Genomic DNA, 26,346 nt, shown 5'->3' with positions numbered 1-26,346 from the left:
ACTTTAAAAAAACCCATCTAAAAATGGTTTTCCTTTTCTTGTTCTAGTAAGATTGCAAATGTATTTTCCTAAAATTGTTAAACTTTATAAAATAATGAATTTATATTGTAACAATTTCAAATAAGAGTCCAACTTAATTCTCGTAAGATTTCAACTATTTCTGAAAAAATCTGACTTTTGTCTTGCTCTAGTCTAACTTAAAACGTACTTAAAAAAAAGAAAGAAAAAAAAAAAAAGAAAAAAATGGTTTTCCTTTTCTTGTTCTAGTAAAGATTGCAAATGTATTTTCATAAAATTGTTAATTTTTATGAAGTAATGCATTTTTATTTTAACAATTTCAAAAATGAGTCTAACTTAATTCTCATAAGATTTCAACTATTTCTGAAAAAATATGACTTTTTCCTTGCTAGACTCGAGTCCAACTTAAAATGTACTTAAAAAAAAAAAACATCTGAAAATGGTTTTCCTTTTCTTGTTCTAGTAAGATTGCAAATATATTTTCTTAAAATTGTTCAATTTTATGAAGTAATGCATTTTTATTGTAACAATTTCAAATAAGAGTCCAACTTAATTCTCGTAAGATTTCAACAAATTTTGAAAAAATATGACTTTTGTCTTGCTCTAGTCCAACTTAAAATGTACTTAAAAAAAAATCTAAAAATGGTTTTCCTTTTCTTGTTCTAGTAAAGATTGCAAATGTATTTTCATAAAATTGTTAATTTTTATGAAGTAATGCATTTTTATTGTAACAATTTCAAAAAGGAGTCCAATTTAATTCTCGTAAGATTTCAACTATTTCTGAAAAAATATGACTTTTGTCTTGCTAGAGTCCAACTTAAAATGTACTAAAAATGGTTTTCCCTTTGTTGTTTTAGTAAGATTGCAAATTTTCATGAAATTGTTAATTTTTCAATTTTTTTATTGTAACATTTTCAAACTTACCGTATTTTTCGGAGTATAAGTCGGACCAGAGTATAAGTCGCACCTGCCGAAAATGCGTAATTATGAAGGAAAAAAACATATAAGTCGCACTGGAGCCCGGCCAAACTATGAAAAAAACTGCGACTTATAGTCCGAAAAATACGGTAATTCTCGTAAGATTTCAACTATTTCTGAAAAAATATGACTTTTGTGTTGCTAGACTCGAGTCCAACTTAAAATGTACTTTAAAAAAAAATAAAAAATATATAAATTGTTTTCATTTTCTTGTTCTAGTAAGATTGCAAATGTATTTTCCTAAAATTGTTAAATTTTATGAAGTAATGCATTTTTATTGTAACAATTTCAAATAAGAGTCCAACTTAATTCTCGTAAGATTTCAACTATTTCTGAAAAAATATGACTTTTGTCCTGCTAAAGTCCAACTTAAAATGTACTTTCAAAAAAAACATCTAAAAATGGTTTTCCTTTTCATGTTCTAGTAAGATTGCAAATGTATTTTCATGAAATTGTTAATTTTTAAAATTTTATATTGTAACATTTTCAAACTTAATTCTCGTAAGATTTCGACTATTTCCGGAAAAAAAAAAAAAAAAAAAAAGACTTCCGGCTTTTTAAATGTACTTAAAGAAAATGTATTTAGTTTTTTCCTTCTACGATTTCTATTGTATTGTCAAATAAATTATTTTTCTACCAAAAACAACTTATAAAAGTTTATTCATTCTTGTAAGATTTTGACTATTCCTGAAAAATTATGTCTTAGGATAAATGTGTCATATTTCGACTTTTTTCTCAAAAATTACAACTTAAAAAAAAACACATTTCCTTCTATGATTCCGACTTCTTTCTTGTAAGATTACAACAAATAATGTGAAATGTTAGTTACCCTACTTTGCAAGTAGAAGGTTTTTTTAAATTGAGGTTCCACTGTAAGTACTAAGTAATCTGTCATCACTGGTCTGTTTGCATGAATCCAGACGTTACTTTTGTGTTTCTAATATTTCTACGAACTCTGACTCAAAATGCACAAATGAGGCGTCACCTCGTTCTTCTAATGTGTCCGTTTACCAAAGTGTTGTGTTTTAAGTGTCCCGGAGGTTCTTAACTGTGTGCCCACACATGACCCCGCTCTTTTGCGTCATTTGTCACTGGCATTGAGTCCATAGTGTCCCTAATGTCCTGTACCTAATAGGCCTTTTTCCACTAAAAGTTAAGGAACGTTAAGTTCCTGGAACCTCTGGTTCCTGGGACTAACGGTTGCTGTAGAAGGGTGTGGTTTGTGTTTCCACTGCATTTCACAGTTCAGGGTAGTTTATACAAATTTGGCTGATGACGTATGGAGGAGTGATTTACTATATTTCTAAACTGATACCATGTAAATAAGCAGACACTATTAGTTCATAGTTATTTTACTCAAAAGTAGAGTTGTCCCGATACCAATATTTTGGGACCAGTACCAAAATGTATTTCAATACTTTAATACTTTTCTAAATAAAGGGACCATAAAAATTGCATTATTGCCTTTATTTTAACAAAAAATCTTAGGGTACATTAAACATGTTTCTTATTGCAATTTAGTCCTTAAATAAAATAGTGAGCATACGAGACAACTTGTTGTGTTTTAGTGTGTTCCTGCCTTCTCTGTTGTCTGCACCTGTGTTTTAGTGATTCATCCTCGGCGAGGTGCGGACCTGGTGACACACCTGCTCGCAATTAGCCCGCCAGTACTTAAGCTCATCACCTACAGCTTGACCTTGCTGGTCATTGTTTCCTGAACTCCGCACGTGCATGCACCTACTTCGCCTCATGGTACGTTGCTTTCCCTTGTCCTGTTATTGCTAACTTCTTTGTGTTTGTTCCCTAGCCTCCTTGAGGCTACAAAGACTTTATGCAGTACTTGGTGCACCCTGGCCTCCTCCCTGCCAACCACAGAGGACCCTGTTTTGTTGATATACATGGTGTGCACTTTTTGCCCCATCGCTCTTTGTTACATTTTTGGACTTATTAAATATATTACTTTTTGTATTTCAAACTTGCCTCCCGTCTCTGCATCCCGGGATCACCCCCCCTTGACCAGTTCCTAACATAATGACCAGCCAAAACATGGATCCCGCAGAGACTGACCAAGTAAAGAGGGCGCTGCAACAGCAGGCCAAACGACTTGGTCAACAGGAGGAACAATTTGGCGTGCTTGGGGCTTGCGTCAACACCATAGCGGAACGCCAAGCCGGCCGCCTTGATGCATTAGAGGGACAGTTTGGAAGTGTACTCACCGCGCTGCAGGCGATTTCTTCCCCTACTGTCGACCCAGCAGCCCAGCAGACACGTCCACGTTCCACAGATGTTCCGTTGCCTAACGACACCCCTCCTGCTCCTTGTCCACCACTCTCCAAGCCTGAGCGTTTCTCCGGCGAGTCAGGTGACGTGCTTCCCTTTCTCACCCAGTGTGAAATCTATTTTGAACTTTTACCCACTTCTTTTTACACTGAAAGAGCTCGCGTGGCTTTTGTCATGTCCCACATGAGTGGCCGGGCGTCCGCCTGGGCCACCGCAGAATGGGCGCGTCAATCTCCGGTGTGTGCCTCGTACGCCGCTTTTTCCAAAGCCATGAAGAACATTTTTCAACGCGAGATGCCAGGACGCGAAGCGGCCCGATCATTATTACGTCTGCAGCAAGGACAGCGCAGCGTCACAGACTTCGCTATTGAATTCCGAAGGCTGGCTGCTGAAAGCGGATGGCCCACTTCCGCATTGGTGGACGTCTTCTCCCTTGGTCTGGCTGATCGAGTCCGGAAACAAATGATCCCGCTCAAGACTCCTGACAGCCTCGACGAGCTCGTTGCTCTGGCTGCGAGGATTGAAAATCGCCTCGTTGACTGGGAAAGAGAGAGGTTCCTACACCAGGAACTCTGCTCTTCGATGCATAGTGGGAGTGGCCATGAAGCGCGTCAAACCTTCACACCGATACCCAGTGTCGATGCCCCGCCGATATCACTGGAAAAGGAACCGATGCAGCTCGGAGGAAATCGTCTCTCTCCAGCTGAGAGAGATCGTCGCCTTCGCCTCCGGCTGTGTTTATATTGCGGCAAAGCTGAGCATCGCTTATCCCACTGTCCTCATCGTCCTGACCGCCGCCGCACTCAAGCTTCGCCTCCACTACGTACTCAAGCTTCGCCTCCACTACGTACTCAAGCTTCGCCTCCACTACGGACTCAAGCTTCGCCTCCCCTACGCACTCAAGCTTCGCCACCCCGCTGTGTTCCAGCTTTACTCCCTCCAGCGACCGATCCGGCTCCTCTACTGCCATCTACAGGTCAGACACTGTCAAGGCTCCAACTCACGGGTATGCTCGCCTGGGATAAGGAGCAGAGTTTGGACATTAGGGCTCTAATTGACTCTGGTTCTGATGACAATTTTATCGATGAGGCACTTGTTAGACGTTTTTCCATACCCGTTGCCAAATTACCCAGACCTAGAGTAGTTCGATCCCTCGATGGAGGTCACCTGGCGAGCGTTACTCACCAGACTCAGCCCTTATCGCTTAAATTATCTGGTAACCATTTTGAGTTAATCAATTTTCTCATCATTCCCTCTCGTTCCGCTCCTGTTGTGCTCGGACTTACCTGGCTAGCTAAACATAATCCCCATATTGACTGGGCCAAAACTACTATCATTAACTGGGGGGTTTTTTGCCATATTCACTGTCTGCGGTCCGCATGCCCTCGCACAGGGGCCACACGTATCGTCATTCAGGAGGTCATAGATCTGTCAACTGTGCCCACTGCTTACCACGACCTTAAAGAGGTCTTCAGCAAGGACCGCGCGTTGTCGTTACCTCCACACCGTCCTTATGACTGTTGTATTAATCTCCTCCCTGGCGCCACACTCCCTTCATCACGCCTTTATAACATTTCGAAACATGAAAGAGAGTCACTAGAGGACTATATCACCACTTCGCTTGCTTCTGGTCTCATCCGTCCCTCTAACTCTCCTCTAGCCGCCGGGTTTTTCTTTGTAGAAAAGAAGGATAAGACACTCCGCCCTTGTATTGATTACCGAGCCCTTAACAGTATTACTGTCAAAAATAAATATCCTCTCCCGCTTCTTAACTCTGCTTTTAACCCTCTACACACTGCTAGACACTTCACCAAGCTGGACCTCCGCAACGCATATCACTTAGTCCGGATTAAGCAAGGTGATGAATGGAAGACCGCGTTTAATACCCCACTTGGACACTTTGAATACCTGGTCATGCCTTTTGGCCTCACTAATGCGCCGGCTGTTTTTCAAAGCCTCATAAATGATGTCTTGCGCGACATGCTTGACCGATTTGTGGTCGTCTACTTAGACGATATCCTCGTTTTCTCGCCTACTCCCGAACTTCACGTCCAGCATGTTCGCCTAGTTCTCCAACGTCTTCTCGAGAATCGACTTTATGTCAAGGCCGAAAAGTGCGTGTTTCACTCAGAGTCTGTTCCGTTCTTGGGTTTTATTGTGGAGAAGGGTCAACTCCGAGCGGATCCCGCAAAAATCAAGTCGGTGGTTGATTGGCCCACACCCACTTCTAGAAAACACCTCCAAAGGTTTCTTGGTTTTGCTAATTTTTATCGCCGTTTTGTCCGAAATTTTAGTCAGGTAGCTGAACCACTTACTAGACTCACTTCCACTAAACTTCCCTTTTTGTGGACCTCTGAGACACAGACTTCCTTTGATAAGCTTAAATTGTTATTTACTTCTGCACCAGTTCTTGTCCACCCTAACGTTTCCTCTCAATTTTTTGTCGAGGTTGACGCGTCTGACTCCGGCGTGGGAGCTGTTCTCTCCCAGCGCTCCACCTCCGACCAGAGGCTGCACCCCTGTGCCTTCTTCTCACGCCGCCTGACCCCAGCGGAACGCAATTATGACATTGGTAATAGAGAACTACTTGCCGTTGTCTTGGCGCTACAAGAATGGAGGCACTGGCTGGAGGGCTCGGAGACACCATTTGTGGTATTCACGGACCACAAGAATCTGGCCTACATTCGGACTGCTCAACGGCTCAACCCAAGACAAGCTAGGTGGGCGCTATTCTTCGCCAGATTCAATTTTACCATGACCTTCCGACCCGGCTCCCAGAATGGTAAGCCAGACGCCTTGTCTAGAATGTACGCCTGCCCCGAGGAAGGGGTCAAGACCGAGACCATCATCCCTCCATCACAAGTGCTGGGAGCGCTACAGTGGGACATCGAGGGTCGCGTGACAGAAGGAATCAAGAATGTTCCCTCTCCCAAGAACTGTCCGCAGGGGCGCTTATTCGTTATCCCAGAACTCCGGCCGGAAGTCTTAAACTGGGCCCACAGCTCCAAGATCGCCTGCCACCCAGGTATCACCCGTACTACTTTCCTCCTAGCCCAGCGCTTCTGGTGGCCAACTTTCAGGGCTGACGTGAAAGAGTTTGTGTCTGCCTGTACCACCTGTGCCCGCAATAAGGCGTCACATCGGGCACCAGCTGGCCTTCTGCGGCCACTCCCCATCCCCTCCCGCCCGTGGTCCCATGTGGCATTGGATTTCGTCACAGGACTTCCACCATCAAGGGGCAACACTGTTATATTGACTTTGGTGGACCGCTTTTCAAAAATGGCTCATTTCATCCCTCTTCCAAAGTTGCCCTCCGCACTAGAGACTGCAGATCTGCTGGTACGTCACGTGTTCCGGCTGCATGGTATCCCGGTGGATGTGGTCTCGGACAGAGGGCCACAATTTTCTTCGGCGGTTTGGAAGGCCTTCTGCAAGGCGTTTGGGGCATCGCCGAGCCTTTCTTCTGGATACCACCCGCAGACAAACGGTCAGACTGAGCGCACAAACCAGGATCTGGAAGCTGCCATCCGCTGCGTTTGCCATCAGCAGCCGGCCTCCTGGGAACTTTGTCTACATTGGATTGAGTACGCTCACAACACACTCGTCAGCTCCGCTACAGGCATGTCTCCATTTCACTCCGCCTACGGGTACCAACCTCCCGCTTTTCCTTCCCTGGAATCAGAAGTCGCCGTCCCATCTGTTGCGGCCCACCTACACCGCGCACGGCAAGCATGGCAAAATACCCGGTCTGCTCTGTCACGCACCTCGGAGCGCAACCAGCGTATCGCTAACCGCCACCGCAGCACAGCACCGGATTACAGGCCCGGTCAGAAGGTATGGCTATCCTCTCGTGATTTACCTCTCCAGGTGGTCTCCAAGAAACTGCAGCCACGATTCATTGGACCTTACCCCATTGAGCGAGTCATCAATCCCTCATCGGTTCGACTACGCCTTCCGGACTCTCTCAAGATTCATCCCTCTTTCCACGTCTCCCTGCTCAAGCCTGTGTCCTCCAGTCCCTTGAGTCCTCCAGAGGTGCCTCCTCCACCTCCCAGACTTATTGATGGCCACCAGGCATTCACGGTCAAGGCCATTCTCGACGTGAGGAGAAGGGGCAGGGGTTTCCAGTATCTGGTCGACTGGGAGGGTTACGGCCCCGAGGACCGATCCTGGGTCCCGCGTTCACTTATTTTAGACCCTTCACTGTTAACTGCTTTTTATATTCGTTTTCCGGAGAAGCCAGGTAAGCCGCCAGGTGGCGTCCATTGAGGGGGGGGTACTGTTGTGTTTTAGTGTGTTCCTGCCTTCTCTGTTGTCTGCACCTGTGTTTTAGTGATTCATCCTCGGCGAGGTGCGGACCTGGTGACACACCTGCTCGCAATTAGCCCGCCAGTACTTAAGCTCATCACCTACAGCTTGACCTTGCTGGTCATTGTTTCCTGAACTCCGCACGTGCATGCACCTACTTCGCCTCATGGTACGTTGCTTTCCCTTGTCCTGTTATTGCTAACTTCTTTGTGTTTGTTCCCTAGCCTCCTTGAGGCTACAAAGACTTTATGCAGTACTTGGTGCACCCTGGCCTCCTCCCTGCCAACCACAGAGGACCCTGTTTTGTTGATATACATGGTGTGCACTTTTTGCCCCATCGCTCTTTGTTACATTTTTGGACTTATTAAATATATTACTTTTTGTATTTCAAACTTGCCTCCCGTCTCTGCATCCCGGGATCACCCCCCCTTGACCAGTTCCTAACACAACTTGTCTTTTAGTAGTAAGTAAGCAAACAAAGGCTCTTAATTTAGCTGCTGACATATGCCGTAACGTGTCATTTCTCATTCTATTTTGTCAAAATTATGAGGGACAAACTGTAAGAAAAATATTATTAATCCACTTGTTCATTTACTGTTAATATCTTTTTTTGTTTGTTTGTTTTTTACATGTTCTATCTTCGGTTAAAATGTAATGTTTGATACTTTACATTAGTTTTAGATGATACCACAAATTTAGGTATCGATCCGATACCAAGTGGTTACAGGATCATACATTGGTCATATTCAAAGTCCTTATGTGTCCAGGGACATATTTCCTGAGTTAATTAACATAATAGAAATTTTAAAAAGGAAAAAAAGATTTAGTGATGCTAAAAAATATCGATGTAATCATAGTAGTATCGACTGGTATCAACTGTACTTGGTATCATTACAGTGGATGTCAGGTGTAGATCCACCAATGGTGTTTGTTTACATTGTGACGCCGATGAGCTATGGTGTGTAGTGAAGCATGTTTAGCTATTCCTCGTCCTGCAGGGATAAGAAACATACTTTATTTGTCACCATGGAGGCGAGGATTAGTGATTTAGAAATAGCTAAAACACTGGACTTTAGCCGTTAGCTAGCTAGCCATGTCTTAAAGCAGTGGTCCCAAACCTTTTTGTAGCTGCGGACCGGTCAGCGCTTGAAAATTTGTCCCATTGACCGGGTGGAGGGGGAAAATTTTTAATATTTTTTATTTATTTATTTATTTTTTGGTCATAAAGAAATACAGTGATGTGTGCTTACGGACTGTATCCCTGCAGACTGCATTGATTTATATTGATATATAATGTGTATATTGTGTTTTTTATGTTGATTTAATAAAAAATAAATATTTATAAATAAATGATAAATGGGTTATACTTGTATAGCGCTTTTCTACCTTCAAGGTACTCAAAGCGCTTTGACAGTATTACCACATTCACCCATTCACACACACATTCACACACTGATGGCGGGAGCTTTATTTATTTATTTTTTATTTCTTGTGCGGCTTGGTACCAATCGGTCCACGGACCGGTACCGGGCCGCGGCCCGGTGATTGGGGACCACTGTCTTAAAGCACTTCTTCCTGAGGGCGTTTCAGTGTTATAACTTCACCTTTATCGTTAGTTTTTAAGCCAAAATTTTGTCCGTTCTCCCTTTTCTGTCTACACACTGTGTCTGCTTGTAAGTACTCCGTGTGTGTTTGTTGCAGAACACGCTCGTCTGCTCATAAACCAGCAATGACACAACGGGACGACGACGCGCCGTCATGCCGGTTAAAAAAAGGGGCAGGTGGGGGCAGTACTTTTTAGAAGCGGTATAGTACCGAAAATGATTAATTAGTATCGCGGTACTACACTTATACCGGTATACTGTACAACTCTACTCAAAAGTAAGTAAATAAAATACATAGCAATCATGTACAAAATGATATGATCTATAAAATAAAGTGTACCTGATTGTTTATAAAAAGTCAGGTCATGTCCGATAGTCAGAAAGTCTTCCTGTCGGTAAATGATGACTTGAGGGTCAGGCGATTCCTTTTGGTCCATTTCAGCTGTAAATAACAATATATAAATAAAAAAAATGTCAGTGTTTATCTGTAAATAACAATATATAAATAATAATATCTCACACAGACAACACGAACACATCAGTTAGCGTTAGCTTGTTAGCATTAGCATTCGGTTCACTCGGGTTGAGGCTAATATCTACACAAATGGAGTGTCACTGACTACTTTTACAACATGTAATAAATAGTTAATATTTGATGTTATCTACCTTTGTTCCACTCGTGTGCCGCCTCCCTTTTTCCACATTAATCCAACAAAGTCTGAGTAGTAAGCAGCTGATGTCGCCGCTTTGAGTTTGACTCCATACTCCTCTGTAAATACGTTTAAAAGAGTTTGTCCACTTCTCCTAGCTTCGCGTAACAAAATTAGGTTTGTAAAAACTAATAAACAGCAATAAAGTGCATATAGTTTAAAGCAGTGCTTCTTAACCTTGTTGGAGGTACCGAACCCCACCAGTTTCATATGCGCATTCACCGAACCCTTCTTTAGTGAAAAATAAACTTTTTTTTTTTTCAAATTCAAGACAAAGTTATGTTTTTTTACTGGTGCACAAAATGAACCGTGCATGAACATCACCTTGTTCAAAGAACAAAACCAACACAGTGCATGAACTCACAACAAATTACACACCTGCAAATCAGTCTGACTTCTGCGGTTGCCGTATACATAATACGCCGACAGGAAGAAGTTTTTATTTACACGATGAGTCGGATGTGTCTTGACCACCGCGGCGGTGGCTCCGCCGAACCCCTGAGGCCAACTCACCGAACCCGTAGGGTTCGATCGAACCCAGGTTAAGAACCACTGGTTTAAAGACTACGGCTGAGTAAAAACATTGCAAGATAGTTCTACTGATCAGCGTTCTTCAGCACAAAGACGCCCCACAAAAGTTCCTTTTGTTCTTCTTTTCTCTCCGTTGTCAAGTTTGTTGTAATAGAACCACACAAGAAATAAGAAATAAGTCGTCTAGCATTCTGTAAGTGGTGGTCGACAGCACAGCCCGCCCCACGAAAGTTACAGGAACCTTCCAAAAGACTGTCAAGAACTAAATCTACCCGGGTAGTTTTTGGTGGGAACACGGGGGAACATTATTTACCTGGGTAAGTGGGGAAGTTCTTGAAAAAGTTATTGCGGTGGAAAAGGGCCTCATGTGATTTTTATTCTATTTTTTTTTTCGTTTTGTTTTGTTTTGACCTCTCTGTTTTTAATGTGGCAGTAATGGCTGTTTTAAAGTTGCTATTTCATCAATCAATCAATCAAAGATTATTTATATAGCCCTAAATCACCAGTGTCTCAAAGGGCTGCACAAGCCACAACGACATCCTCGGCTCAGATCGGCAACTACAACCCTAGACTAACACCCACCCCCCACCACATCCCACCTCCCCGGATTGTAATTAATCAATTGTAAATAATCAAATGTATATACTTGATCTTATGCTTTCTGGGCTCACTATGTTCACCGCTTGCTGTACATATCCTACCAAGTGAGACCTACACTGTTTCAATGTCCATTTCTCAGATGATATTATTGTTGATGACTAAAGTGCTGATATCAACCAAACCTAACCCCTCCGCCCCAACCCCCTCCACATGCCACCCCCCGGATTGTAAATAATGTAAATAATTCAATGTATATACTCTGATGATGATTAACTTGTGTGATGACTGTATTATGCTGATAGTATATATTTATACCATGAATTGATTAAAAGGGAACATTATCACAATTTCAGAAGGGTTAAAACCATTAAAAATCAGTTCCCAGTGGCTTATTTTATTTTTCAAAGTTTTTTTCAAAATTTGACCCATCACGCAATATCCCTAAAAAAAGCTTCAAAGTGCCTGATTTTAACCATCGTTATAAACACCCGTCCATTTTCCTGTGACGTCACACAGTGATGCCAATACAAACAAACAGCAAGGTATAGCGACATTAGCTCGGATTCAGACTCGGATTTCAGTGGTTTAACACTGTCTGATAAGATAATTACTCACAACTATGAACTAGGTTTACAGCATATGGAATACATTTGGCAACAACATGCACTTTGAGAGTGCAGACAGCCCATTTCAGGCGCGCTAAGAACATATATTTTTCCACTCAGGTTAACCATACCTAAATAGACACAAAATACTGCATTACACAAGACTACCCGAATGTACTCGAATGATTGCAAAAAAATAAATGTTTTTAAGCTAAATTATTGGTAAACACAGTTTGTGTATAATAATTTACGTAAAACCGCGAGTAATAAATAAAGTTTTCATCAATTAATATATTCTGTAGACATACCCTCAGCCGCTCTCTTTTCCTTCAGGAAAGAGCTGATCTGTCCAGTTTTGGAGTTGATGTCAGCAGGCCAGGGAAGCTAGGGTCGATATTCTTCTCTTGATCATCTTCGGTGGCATAAGGGACGGTGTGAGCCAAGACATCCAGGGGGTTTAGCTCGCTCGTCTGCGGGAACAAACTGCCGCCATTGCTTGCCGTGCTACCGAGGTCCTTTGTCCCTGAATAGCTCTCACACTCCGGCAGATTCAATGGGGGTCTGGCGGCAGATTTCTTTGACTTTATCGTTGGAAATGCATCTGCTTTGAGTGTCGCAGGATATCCACACATTCTTGCCATCTCTGTTGTAGCATAGCTTTCGTCGGTAAAGTGTGCGGAACAAACGACTGACCATTTCGTCGGCTTTCCCCACACCCTCGTATTTTGAACAAATTTCGTCCAATTTCTTGCCACTTTCGCATCTTTGGGCCACTGGTGCAACTTGAATCCGTCCCTGTTCGTGTTGTTACACCCTCCGACAACACACCGACGAAAGTGAGAAAATGGCGGATTGCTTCCTGTGACGTGACGTCATCGCTCCGAGAGCGAATAATAGAAAGGCGTTTAATTCGCCAAAATTCACCCATTTAGAGTTCGGAAATCGGTTAAAAAAATATATGGTCTTTTTCTGTAACATCAAGGTATATATTGACGCTTACATAGGTCTGGTGATAATGTTCCCCTTTAACGTGGAGCCCGACTTAAACAAGTTGAAAAACGTATTACCATTTAGTGGTCAATTGTACGGAATATGTACTGTACTGTGCAATCAATCCCACATCAGGGCAAGAAAAAACTCAACCCAATGGGCTACAATGAGAAACCTTGGAGGGGACCCATTTCAATAAATAGACCTTGACCTTGACCTCGTGTCTCCGCAGTGATGGTCCTGTTGATCGTGACCATGCGTCGTAGGCGGAAGGTGCCGCTCATCCTGGAGGAGGAGCGAGACATCCGCGAGAACATCGTCCGCTACGACGACGAGGGCGGCGGCGAGGAGGACACGGAGGCCTTCGACATGGTCGCCCTGCGCAACCTCAACGTCATCAGGGACCCCAGCGTGCGGCGAGACGTCACCCCGGACACGCCCACCTTCTTCCAGTACACGGCGCCGTCCCGCCCGGCCTACAAGTCCCTGCCGGACAACGTGGTCTTCCGGGAGTTCATCTGGGAGCGCCTGAAGGACGCCGACGTGGACGCGTCGGCGCCGCCGTACGACTCGCTGCAGACGTACGCCTTCGAGGGCAGCGGCTCGGTGGCCGACTCGCTGAGCTCGCTGGAGTCGCTCAGCACGGACTCGGACCAGAACTACGACTACCTCAGCAACTGGGGGCCGCGCTTCAAGAAGCTGGCCGACCTCTACGGCAACGCCGACGGCGGCGCGGGCGGCGTCTTCTCGTAGCGTCCACACGACAGATGAGTCATTTACTGCGATTTAGTCTGCCTTATCATCGGGACTCAAAGACAAGACGCTTGTTTACGTCCTCGGTTGGATTTGACTCCAAAGACATTCAAAGGTTTCGCTCTCGGGCTTGGCGCCAGACGCCGACTGCTGATTCCAAACGAGCGCGTTTCCTTCCGCGGGCTCGGCGGTACCTGTCCTTTCATCGGGGGACTTGTCTCTGCTCGTCCCTGCTGGCAAATCAGTGTCATTTCTATGCTTTTTCTGGGAAGGGGGGTGCAGGGGGGGCGTCTCAGTGAGCTAAAAGGAAGCGACATCATCAAAAAGAACTCCATGTCTCCGCCGGGTGAGACGGGGACGCCGCTTCTACGCTCCTCGCCATGCAGATGTTCAAATGTCGTGTTTGTCGTTTTTTTTTTTTTTTTTATTCAGCCTCCTGCCGCCTCGCTTTTGGAGCTAAAAACAATCCCGCTGCCCTGCGAGGCGGCTCGGCTTAACGGAGGGGGGGGGGGGGGGACGCGTCGGGGGGCGTGTGAGGGGTGTGGGGTTATATTGTGACATTGACGCCATTAGACGCTAGAAGACAAAGAAAAAGTGACGGGTTTGCTTCTGTAGTCCAGCTTGTAAGGTCGTCATCGTTATTAACGAGCGTTTCCGATCCTCACACTTTCTTACTCATTATTATTTATTCCTTTTTTTTTTTATTATTTTAAATCATGTAATAAAATTGGCTTTCAGCTCCGTTAAGATTTGTGTGGTAAATAAAAATAAAATAAAATAAAAAAAAAGGTTTACTCTGCAATTTCCCTTTTGAGGGCTTACAGGAAGGGACGGGACGGGGGAGAGACGTCTTCTCAGGGCGGGACGAGTTGATCAAAGCTACGGTGAGTCGTGCCTGATGATATTTGCATACTAATGAATATGCATGAGTGTGATGAAAACGTTGTCTTCTTTAAAGCCGTCAAGTAACAGCCGAGATGTCAAGCTCAGGGGTTGAACGCGACGTTCCTCGGAGGCGAGTCTCGTCACATCCAAACTTTACCTTTCTACTGTCCTCCACTGTACACTCATGTACAAGTAAGTACATTCTACTTCCTTTTTCAGTCATGTCCTGTTCTATGGTTATCGTCACACAAAAGTTATTCTTATTTTTTCTCAGCTCATTTTATATTTTGTTAGGATTTTTTTTCCCCTTTTACTCCAAATTGTATGGTTTCAAAAGTCTCAAAATGATTTATTCATACGCTGTCATATGTTTGTTGTACATTTACCGTATTTTCCGCACTAAAAAGCGCACATAAAAACCTCCAATTGTGTCAACAGCTGACAGTGCGCCTTATAATCCGGTGCGCCTTATATATGGACCAATATTGAGCCTCTAACAGGTAAAAGTTTCAATCAATCAATCAAAACTACGGTAAGCAGCCGCCGACTTCATTTTCCCCCGTCTTCATTTTCCCCCGTAGAAGAAGAAGAAGCCGCGCGCGGTTCATGCTGGGATACATGACTGCGCGAGGCGTGCTGTTTCATTTCCATTTGTTTGTTTATGTAAAGACCCCAAATGGCTCCTATTAAGAGACACGCTTACGACGCAGAGTTTAAACTTAAAGGGGAACATTATCACAATTTCAGAATGGTTAAAACCATTAAAAATCAGTTCCCAGTGGCTTATTATATTTTTCGAAGTTCTTTTCAAAATTTTACCCATCACGCAATATCCCTAAAAAAAAGCTTCAAAGTGCCTGATTTTAACCACCCGTCCATTTTCCTGTGACGTCACATAGTGAAGCCAACACAAACAAACATGGCGGAAAGAAGAGCAAGCTATAGCGACATTAGCTCGGATTCAGACTCGGATTTCAGCGGCTAAAGCGATTCAACAGACTACGAATGTATTGAAACGGATGGTTGTAGTGTGGAGGCAGGTAGCGAAAACGAAATAGAAGAAGAAACTGAAGCTATTGAGCCATATCGGTTTGAACCGTATGCAAGCGAAACCGACGAAAACGACACGACAGCCAGCGACACGGGAGAAAGCGAGGACGATTTCGGCAATCGCCTTCTAACCAACGATTGGTATGTGTTTGTTTGGCATTAAAGGAAACTAACAACTATGAACTAGGTTTACAGCATATGAAATACATTTGGCAACAACATGCACTTAGAGAGTGCAGACAGCCCAATTTTCATCAATTAATATATTCTGTAGACATACCCTCATCCGCGCTCTTTTCCTGAAAGCTGATCTGTCCAGTTTAAGGGACGGTGTGAGCCAAGACATCCAGGGGGTTTAGATCACACTTGCCAACCTTGAGACCTCCAATTTCGGGAGGTGGGGGGTGGGGGAGTGGTTGGGGCGGGGGCGTGGGCGTGGTTGGGGGCGTGGTTAAGAGGGGAGGAATATATTTACAGCTAGAATTCACCAAGTCAAGTATTTCATATATATATATATATATATAGAAAAGAAATACTTGAATTTCAGTGTTCATTTATTTACACATATACACACACAACACTCATCTACTCATTGCTGAGTTAAGGGTTGAATTGTCCATCCTTGTTCTATTCTCTGTCACTATCTTTCTAACCATGCTGAACACCCTCTCTGATTATATGCATTGCTGTGTGGCACGCACAAAAGTGCTTTCATCAAATGTACTAGATGGCAGTATTGTCCTGTTTAAGAGTGTCACAACATTGCTGTTTACGGTAGACGGACTGCTTTACTGTAGACGTTTTTTATATTGTGGGAAAGCGGACTCAGGTCCGCATGGAGCTGGAGGGGGCGTGGCCTCCAGCTCCGCCTGAATTTCGGGAGATTTTCGGGAGAAAATTTGTCCCGGGAGGTTTTCGGGAGAGGCGCTAAATTTCGGGAGTCTCCCGGAAAATCCGGGAGGGTTGGCAAGTATGGTTTAGCTCGCTCGTCTGCGGGAACAAACTGTCGCCATTGCTTGCCGTGCTACCGAGGTCCTTTGTCCCTGAATTGCTCACACACTACGGCAGATTCAATGGGGGTCTGGCGGCAGATTTCTTTGACTTTATCGTTGGAAATGCATCCGCTTTGAGTGCCGCAGGATATCCACACATTCTTGCCATCTCTGTCGTAGCATAGCTTTCGTCGGTAAAGTGTGCGGAACAAACGTCCAATTTCTTGCCACTTTCGCATCTTTGGGCCACTGGTGCAACTTGAATCCGTCCCGACGAGGCATGATGTCTCCAAGGTACGGAAAACAGTCGACAAAACGGAAAATAACAGAGCTGATTTGACTCGGTGTTTGAGAAAATGGCGGATTGCTTCCCGATGTGACGCCACGTTGTGACGTCATCGCTCCGAGAGCGAATAATAGGCGTTTAATTCGCCAAAATTCACCCATTTAGAGTTCGGAAATCGGTTAAAAAAATATATGGTCTTTTTTCTGCAACATCAAGATATATATTGACGCTTACATAGGTCTGGTGATAATGTTCCCCTTTAAGACGATCAGTCACGCAGTAGAACACGGGAATAGAGCAGCAGCGACACTGACTCCATTAATGACGACTTCCACGAGACGCAGCCGGGTATGTTTGATGCCGTATTCGCCCAACTGTTTAATTCGGACACTGAAGAAGAAGAATTCGAGGGATTCGTGGATGAGGAATAACTTCATAAAGTGAGCTTTACATGTTTATTTTGTGTGTTGTGTTGTGTGACATTAACGTTTGAGCAACGTTGAGTTATTGATATATTGTTATTGCTCTGCACTATTTTCAGTGTTACTATATTGTGATTGCACTAACGTTTGATTTACCGTAACAGTATCAGACTGTTTTCTACGTGTTTATTGAATTAGGGAAAAGTTCCCCTCCACTATGTGATATAAATGTTGCACTACATGTTACACCTTGCTGTTGTTAAAAGATAAACAAAACACCACGTCACTGACTTTACCTCGGAGAAAATAATAAAACAGCTGTATATTCATTTTGGGAGTGAACAGAGTTGTCAGAACGCTGGTTTGTAATCTATTAATAAAGTTTGACTGACCTATCTGACTGTTTTGTTGACATTCCCTTTAGCGCAGCTCCATCTAATGGATGCATAACGTAACCCCAGCCTCTACTGTAGCGTCTAATATATGCGCCTTATAATGCGGTGCGCCTTATATTTGAACAACGTTTTAAAATAGGCCATTCATTGAAGGTGCGCCTTATAATCCGGTGCACCTTATAGTGCGGAAAATACGGTATTTTAAGTCTTTAAGCACCACTTTTGATTTTACTCATTTTGATCAAATTAGAATAGTGTGTGAAATTGGAAAGAAAAAAGTATATTTGGGATTTAAAAAAATACAGACAAAAAAAATCTAGTGCAGGGGTCCTCAAACTTTTTGACTCGGGGGCCGCACTGTCTTAAAAAAATTTTTGGCATGTCACTTTATCGATGGGAAAATGCATTTTTAGGCAATATGATTTGCCTGAGCGGCTAGGAGACCCCGAGAGTAACAAGCGGTAGTTAAAATGGATTAGAAAGGACATATTTTTTAAAAAAAATTATAATTAAAAAAAATATATATATATTTATTTTTCAACTTGGGACTTCCCATAGGCCGGATCCATTTGGGGACCCTTGATCTAGTGTAATTAGTAGTGTCATTTTTAACCCGTATTTAGTTGGAAGTTGTACATAAAAATAATTCTTGGTTAAAAAAAAAAATGCATGTAATTACCACCATAGAATAATATAAATTGTACTATATAGGAAGTGTATATGTCATATTTTGTATGCATTTTCCATCCATCCATCCATTTTCAACAGCTTGTCCCTTACGGGGTCGCGGGGGATGCTGGAGCCTCTCAGCTGCACATGGGCGGAAGGTGGGGGTACACCCTGGACAATTTTCTACAGACAAAAAATGTTATGTTTTTAAAAAAAAAAGTTATATTTTATAATATATCGAGTTTATACCATATTTTTCGGACTGTAAGTCGCAGTTTTTTTTTTCATAGTTTGGCCGGGGGTGCGACTTATACTCAGGAGCGACTTATGTGTGAAATTATTAACACATTACCGTAAAATATCAAATAATATTATTTAGCTCATTCACGTAAGAGACTAGATGTATAAGATTTCATGGGATTTAGCGATTAGGAGTGACAGATTGTTTGGTAAACGTATAGCATGTTCTATATGTTATAGTTATTTGAATGACTCTTACCATAATATGTTACGTTAACATACCAGGCACGTTCTCAGTTAGTTATTTATGCCTCATATAACGTACACTTATTCAGCCTGTTGTTCACTATTCTTTATTTTAAATTGCCTTTCAAATGTCTATTCTTGATGTTGGGTTTTATCAAATACATTTCCCCAAAAAATGTGACTTATACTCCAGTGTGACTTATGTTTTTTTGTTTCTTTATTATGCAATTTATACTCCGGAGCGACTTATACTCCGAAAAATAGGGTATATATATGTTTTTTAACTTGGGACTTCCCATGGGCTGGATCCGTTTGGTCTTGATCTAGTGTAATTAGTAGTGTCACTTTTAACCCGTATTTAGTTGGAAGTTGTACATAAAAATAATTCTTGGTTAAAAAAAAAAAAATGCATGTAATTACCACCATAGAATAATATAAATTGTACTATATAGGAAGTGTATATGTCATTTTGTATGCATTTTCCATCCATTTATCCATTTTCTACCGCTTGTCCCTTACGGGTTTGCGGGGGGTGCTGGAGCCTATCTCAGCTGCACATGGGCGGAAGGTGGGGGTACACCCTGGACAATTTTCTACAGACAAAAAATGTTATGTTTAAAAAAAAAAAAAAAGTTATATTTTATAATATATCGAGTTTATACATGTCAAATTTTATGAATTTTCCATATTAAAATATCAATTATATTATTGCCTATGACTAAGACACAAATATTGGTGGTTATATATTGCAAGGCATACTGTATAAATACAAGTATTCACTGTTTTTAAGTATGAAATTATAAATCAGTACTTTGTACGCAAAGAAACAGCGTAAACAAACCATAATAAATTAAAATCATCACTTTCGTACAAAAGTGAGGGTTTGAGTTATTGAATCTGAGGCTCACTTTGTGGCAGCCCGGTGATGTAAGCGCGTGTAATCAACTTTTATTATATGCGTCTTTTTTTTTTTTTTTTTTTTAATGGCTCTAAATGTGCTTTCTGCTCAAGTATTGACTCTCTTTGTTCGTCTTCAGCTTTGAAGCCGACACAAACAAGAAGACTTTGAGATTAAGGATAAGACCCGTCTGAAAACGATCGCGTTGCACACGCCCAACTGCTCTTTCTCATGCTTGGAAAGTTAGCGAGCGAACATCCTCGTCCTCAAAAAGGAGGCAGACGTCTTCTACGCGGCTCCGTTCTGATTGTGCAGCTGTCAATCAAAATCACACGAACACGTCCTACCAGCCCGGTGCCGCGGGGGTGATACTTAGCGGCAATCAGAGAAGGGGGAGGGGGGGCCTCAATCTCAATGATAAGCAGTTATGCTCATGAAGGAAGGAACATCGCTAATATCGCCTTTGAAATCATCGGCCATTGAAATGTCGGGACACGTTTATGAGAAGAACAATGAGGAAAAGTCATTTTCTCTTCAAAGAAAGGTTTTGGACCCAACGTCCAAAATCGTGTTTGACTTTGCAGCAGCTGTTTTCTACCTCCTGTATGAGGAATAGACAATATATGTCAATTTACAGGGGGAAGGGGATCCATATGGCCCCATTCGTCGCGGTTTACCTGACACATGAAACGTGACGAATTGGGGGGTGGTGCACTATCCACTTTAGCCGTCTTAAAATGTGTTTTGTGGCAACTTCAACTTTGACCACAGTGTCAGTTGCTATGGAGAGTGGTTATTTTCATCATTTTCAGCAGATTGCATTGCAAAATTATTAACTGCACACTCTCCTCCCTTCCTTTCCTTTGAGATCTGCCCAGGAATGGGATCATATGAATCCCTTCCCTACTGAATTGTGTTGTGAATATAAGTCCATATATGGACTGTTTGGTTGATAGATGTATTGTTTTTAAACAGTCCAATTGCGATCGATTGAACGCCCTGAGAGTACAACGACCTGGATGAATGAGAACATTTTATAAACAAGTCCATATATTGTGTCTTTAGGAGACAGTAGTCACTTTTGGAGGCCAGGTGTCCCAATAATTTTGGCCATGTGGTGTATTCTGGAATTATTTTTGCAACAAGATGAAACGTGAGTCCGTGGATGCTTGAATATTTATGTCAGTGATTAGCCTGCAGCCAACACAACTCCAAAGAAAAAATATATTTCTTTCTTTCTTTGGCCATCGAAAGAATGGAAAGGTTGGAAAATAAAAAAATGAGATAAAAAAAAACATCAGTAGAGTTCACAGTGGTCCGCCTGCAGCTGATTAGACACCATGTGTAGAATGTACTGTATATATATATATATATATATATATATATATATATATATATATATATATATATATATATATATATATATATTTATATATATATATATATATATTTATATATATATATATATATATATATATATATATATATATATATATATATATATATATATATATATATATAAACCCTGTTTCCATATGAGTTGGGAAATTGTGTTAGATGTAAATATAAACGGAATACAATGATTTGCAAATCATTTTCAACCCATATTCAATTGAATGCACTACAAAGACAAGATATTTGATGTTCAAACTCATAAACTTTTTTTTTTTTTTGCAAATAATAATTAACTTAGAATTTCATGGCTGCAACATGTTCCAAAGTAGTTGGGAAAGGGCATGTTCACCACATGGCCTTTCCTTTTAACAACACTCAGTAAACGTTTGGGAACTGAGGAGACACATTTTTTAAGCTTCTCAGGTGGGATTCTTTCCCATTCTTGCTTGATGTACAGCTTAAGTTGTTCAACAGTCCGGGGTCTCCGTTGTGGTATTTTAGGCTTCATAATGCGCCACACATTTTCAATGGGAGACAGGTCTGGACTACAGGCAGGCCAGTCTAGTACCCGCACTCTTTTACTATGAAGCCACGTTGATGAAACACGTGGCTTAGCATTGTCTTGCTGAAATAAGCAGGGGCGTCCATGGTAACGTTGCTTGGATGGCAACATATGTTGCTCCAAAACCTATATGTACCTTTCAGCATTAATGGCGCCTTCACAGATGTGTAAGTTACCCATGTTTTGGGCACAAATACACCCCCCATCACAGATGCTGGCTTTTGAACTTTGCGCCTATAACAATCCGGATGGTTCTTTTCCTCTTTGGTCCGGAGGACACGACGTCCACAGTTTCCAAAAACAATTTGAAATGTGGACTCGTCAGACCACAGAACACTTTTCCACTTTGTATCAGTCCATCTTAGATGAGCTCAGGCCCAGCGAAGCCGACGGTGTTTCTGGGTGTTGTTGATAAACGGTTTTCGCCTTGCATAGGAGAGTTTTAACTTGCACTTACAGATGTAGTGACCAACTGTAGTTACTGACAGTGGGTTTCTGAAGTGTTCCTGAGCCCATGTGGTGATATCCTTTCCACACTGATGTCGCTTGTTGATGCAGTACAGCCTGAGGGATCGAAGGTCACGGGCTTAGCTGCTTACGTGCAGTGATTTCTCCAGATTCTCTGAACCCTTTGATGATATTACAGACCGTAGATGGTGAAATCCCTAAATTCCTTGCAATAGATGGTTGAGAAAGGTTTTTCTTAAACTGTTCAACAATTTGCACACTCATTTGTTGACAAAGTGGTGACCCTCGCTCCATCCTTGTTTGTGAATGACTGAGCATTTCATGGAATCTACTTTTATACCCAATCATGGCACCCACCTGTTCCCAATTTGCCTGTTCACCTGTGGGATGTTCCAAATAAGTGTTTGATGAGCATTCCTCAACTTTATCAGTATTTATTGCCACCTTTCCCAACTTCTTTGTCACGTGTTGCTGGCATCAAATTCTAAAGTTAATGATTATTTGCAAAAAAAAAAAAATGTTTATCAGTTTGAACATCAAATATGTTGTCTTTGTAGCATATTCAACTGAATATGGGTTGAAAATAATTTGCAAATCATTGTATTCCGTTTATATTTACATCTAACAATTTCCCAACTCATATTATATATATATATATATATATATATATCTATATATATATATATATATACACACATACATACATACATACATACATACATACATATATACATATATATACACACACACACACACACATACAGATGACGATCAAAAGTTTACATACACTTGTAAAGAACATAATGTCATGGCTGTCTTGCGTTTCCAATAATTTCTACAACTCTTATTATTTTGTGATAGAGTGATTGGAGCACATACTTGTTGGTCACAAAAAACATTCATGAAGTTTGTTAATGAATTTATTATGGGTCTACTTAAAATGTGACCAAATCTGCTGCGTCAAAAGTATACATACAGCAATGTTAATATTTGCTTACATGTCCCTTGGCAAGTTTCACTGCAATAAGGCGCTTTTGGTAGCCATCCACAAGCTTCAAGCATGGTGGTGGTAGTATTATGCTCTGGGCCTGTTTTGCTGCCAATGGAACTGGTGCTTCACAGAGAGTAAATGGGACAATGAAAAAGGAGGATTACCTCCAAATTCTTCAGGACAACCTAAAATCATCAGCCCAGAGGTTGGGTCTTGGTCGCAGTTGGGTGTTCCAACAGGACAATGACCCCAAACACATGTCAAAAGTGGTAAAGGAATGGCTAAATCAGGCTACAATTAAGGTTTTAGAATTGCCTTCCCCAAGTCCTGACTTAAACCCCATTGAGAAAATTTGGACAATGCTGAAGAAACAAGTCCATGTCAGAAAACCTACACATTTAGCTGAACTGCACCAATTTTGTCAAGAGGAGTGGTCAAAAATTCAACCAGAAGCTTGTGGATGGCTACCAAAAGCGCCTTATTGCAGTGAAACTTGCCAAGGGACATGTAAGCAAATATTAACATTGCTGTATGTATACTTTTGACCCAGCAGATTTGCTCACATTTTCAGTAGTTCCATAATAAATTCATAAAATAACCAAACTTCATTAATCTGTTTGTGACAGACAAGTATGTGCTCCAATCACTCTATCACAACAAATAAGAGTTGTAGAAATTATTGGAAACTCAAGACAGCCATGACATTATGTTATTTACAAGTGTATGTAAACTTTGCACCACAACTGTATATATACAGTATACCGTATACACAGTATACACTGTGTCAGCATATCACTAACTGCATTATTAACTTATTCTGACAGTATTGTTTTGTATTAGAAAGAATTGTACTTTAAAGTGTGTATAACTATGAGGAGTCCACCGCTGTGAATCATGTTGGTGCAGTATTGAGACGGCCGTGCAGACACTGCATATCAGTCTTAAAGGCTGTAAATCGATGGAGTAAAACCAGACTTATGATCAATAACATACATCCTGATTTTGTCATTGTCATTAGGATATTTCTCTTCTGTACGCACTTTTGGTGCACGAAAGGCAATTTACTATGACACCAACTTCATATTGGTGGAATAAATCAAATCTACAAACATTTGAGGCCGTTTGGTTACAGAGGAAAATAGGGAAGTGTAAGCCAACACTGCCATCACGTTGAGATTTTTTACAATAGAATACATTATTTGTTGTGTTGCTAATTAGTACATTTTAAGTGTCTCAAGTTTTGGAGGTAAATTATATCATACATTTAACTTTGTTGCTTGCTAAATTTGTACACGAGTTAACACTTGCTTTGTCACCCACAGTACAACGATCATGTTTTATTGTAATATGTTGACTGGTGAAAAAGTAAATATATATTTTATCATTATCTTTTAATTGCAAATTTTCAAAATTGTATTATTAGTATTTAGAGTGTTGGTTAAATGAAAGGAAAAACATAACGTCATTTTTGGATTATTTTCATTGTACTTCCTATTTTGCAATGTTTTGTTGTAGCTTTATCTCTGGCTGAGCGCCTGGTTGCTACACCTGCTCCTGATTTCTGATCAGGAGACTCAGCTGCTCTGATTACTTACTTGATACTAAGGTTGTTTTTTTTTCCCTTCCAATTTTTGATTCACCTGTGTTGTGTCTAATAGAAAGACTTTCGACCTGCGCGTCGCCTTCCGCCATGTAACAATGTCTCCAGCAGCCTCAATTAGTAGGAATAAATAGAAAAGATGTGTGTAACCAGGAGCAAACTGATGCTGAGGCAAACTTTAAACTTTTGTTACCATTATTTCACAAAAATGTTTCAACTTTTTCCCATAACACCACATCTTTATTCTTGTTACAACAAAAGTCCTTTCCGTAAATCGTCAACCTTCCCTCATGAAATTGGAACTTTTCCTCAGATCGATGGATGTCATTTACATTACTTTTTTTTTTCTTTTTTCTTCTCCATAGTTTGTCCTTTTTTCCTCATAACGGTATGTTTTTACTCTTATAATCGTGCATGTGTTTTTTTTAATCAAAATCTTTTAATTGTTTTTTTCCATATTACAACTTAATTCTCAAAATATTTTTGATTAAACATTTTTTATTTTAGGTTTTTAAATGTTTAAATACATATAAGAAATTACTTATGTTTCTTTTTTTAGTCTTGTGTTTACCACAAGATGACATTTTTGTAAAAGACAACTTCATCCTCATTAAATGTTAACTTTGTTCCTATAACATAACTTATAGCATAAATATTTACTTTAAATTATAATAATTTGTCATGGTACGTCTTGAATCAACAGTATTATAAAATGGCAACTACACCTTAATAAATTGCAAACTTTGCTCTTAAAAAATAACTTCATCCTTAAAAATATCTTAACTTTAAATTGTAATAGTTTGTCAATAGTATGTCTTTTGTCGTGTTATTACGACAAGATGTAATTATCGTACAATTACATCATCCTTGATTTTTTTTAAACTTTAAATAATAATTTTTCATAATGTTATGTCTTCAGTCATGTTATTACAAGACAATTTTTGTAAAATACAATTTTACTCCATAAGATTTACACATTTATTCTCATAAAATTCTAAGTTTGTGTTCATAAAATGACAACTTCATCCTTGAAAAAATGTTAAACTTCAATTGTTATTTTTTTCTTCCAATATGTCTGTCATTTCTGTTATTATGGCAAACATCACAAAACTACAACTATATTCTTATGAAATTACTACTTATTATGATGACAATGTTTGTCTCGTGTAATTTTTCGGTGTAAATTTTTATTTAAAAACAAAATTGCATTGGGTGTTTACAGTAAAATATCGAAAAAATTCTTTAAAACAATTGCAAAAAGCAGCAGCAGGGGGCGCCCTACAGCGACGGGCCAGAACCTGTCGGGCCGGCATCAGCGCTAATGAGGCGCAATCGACTGCGGCCTAATTAGCGGCGCTTTGTACTTTAAGGCGCTTTCATCATCATTAGCCGAGACCCCCGGATTGATGGAGCGTGGAATGCGTGGGTGGCGTAAGTGTTTGTTTACATGTCGACAAGGAAAATAGTTACATGCTACAAGAAGCTGGGAGGAGGGGGGGAGGCTGCGGGGCTAATGAACTCTCCAAAGGCTTCAAATCTGCGGAAAAGAGCGAGCTTTAGCTTGTTTGTAGGCTTGCTATGCAAATGAGGATGACGAGTAAATCATCGATCAATGGGACCATTAAAGCCATCAGCAGGCTTTAGCGGCACTCGTGCGCCTTCTTCCAATCTATCAACGGCGGATGTGAATCCATCAAGAAGAGCTGATAGATGCGGCGTCACAATCCAACGTCTTTGAGCTTATTAGCCAAAGTATGCACGCATCCTTGCGTCTGCATGGCTTCATTTGCATATTTTAGCACGCATGCCCGCCTAATCGTTCCACTGCCAGCTCGCTCCGGCTTTTGTTTTCCCCCCCCCAAAAAAGGTA

At 41.2% G+C, this 26,346-nt stretch overlaps 1 protein-coding gene across 4 annotated transcripts in view; it reads left to right on the top strand.

Annotated features, from left to right (window-relative positions):
* The window catches only part of cdh7a (cadherin 7a), a 340,872-nt gene extending 326,743 nt beyond the window's left edge, over nt 1-14,129 (top strand). For all 4 annotated transcript variants that reach the window (XM_061965236.1, XM_061965237.1, XM_061965238.1 and 1 more), the window contains one exon: nt 12,857-14,129. In XM_061965236.1, the coding sequence (XP_061821220.1) occupies nt 12,857-13,377 (521 nt within the window). In that variant the 3' untranslated portion in view covers nt 13,378-14,129. The remainder of the gene's footprint in view (nt 1-12,856) is intronic.
* Nucleotides 14,130-26,346: the final 12,217 nt, after the last annotated feature.

The sequence above is a fragment of the Nerophis lumbriciformis genome, linkage group LG07 (genome assembly GCF_033978685.3).
Source record: "Nerophis lumbriciformis linkage group LG07, RoL_Nlum_v2.1, whole genome shotgun sequence".
Classification (NCBI taxonomy): domain Eukaryota; kingdom Metazoa; phylum Chordata; class Actinopteri; order Syngnathiformes; family Syngnathidae; genus Nerophis; species Nerophis lumbriciformis.
Note: the sequence above shows the minus strand (reverse complement) of the source record. Positions and strands in the feature narration are given on the sequence as shown.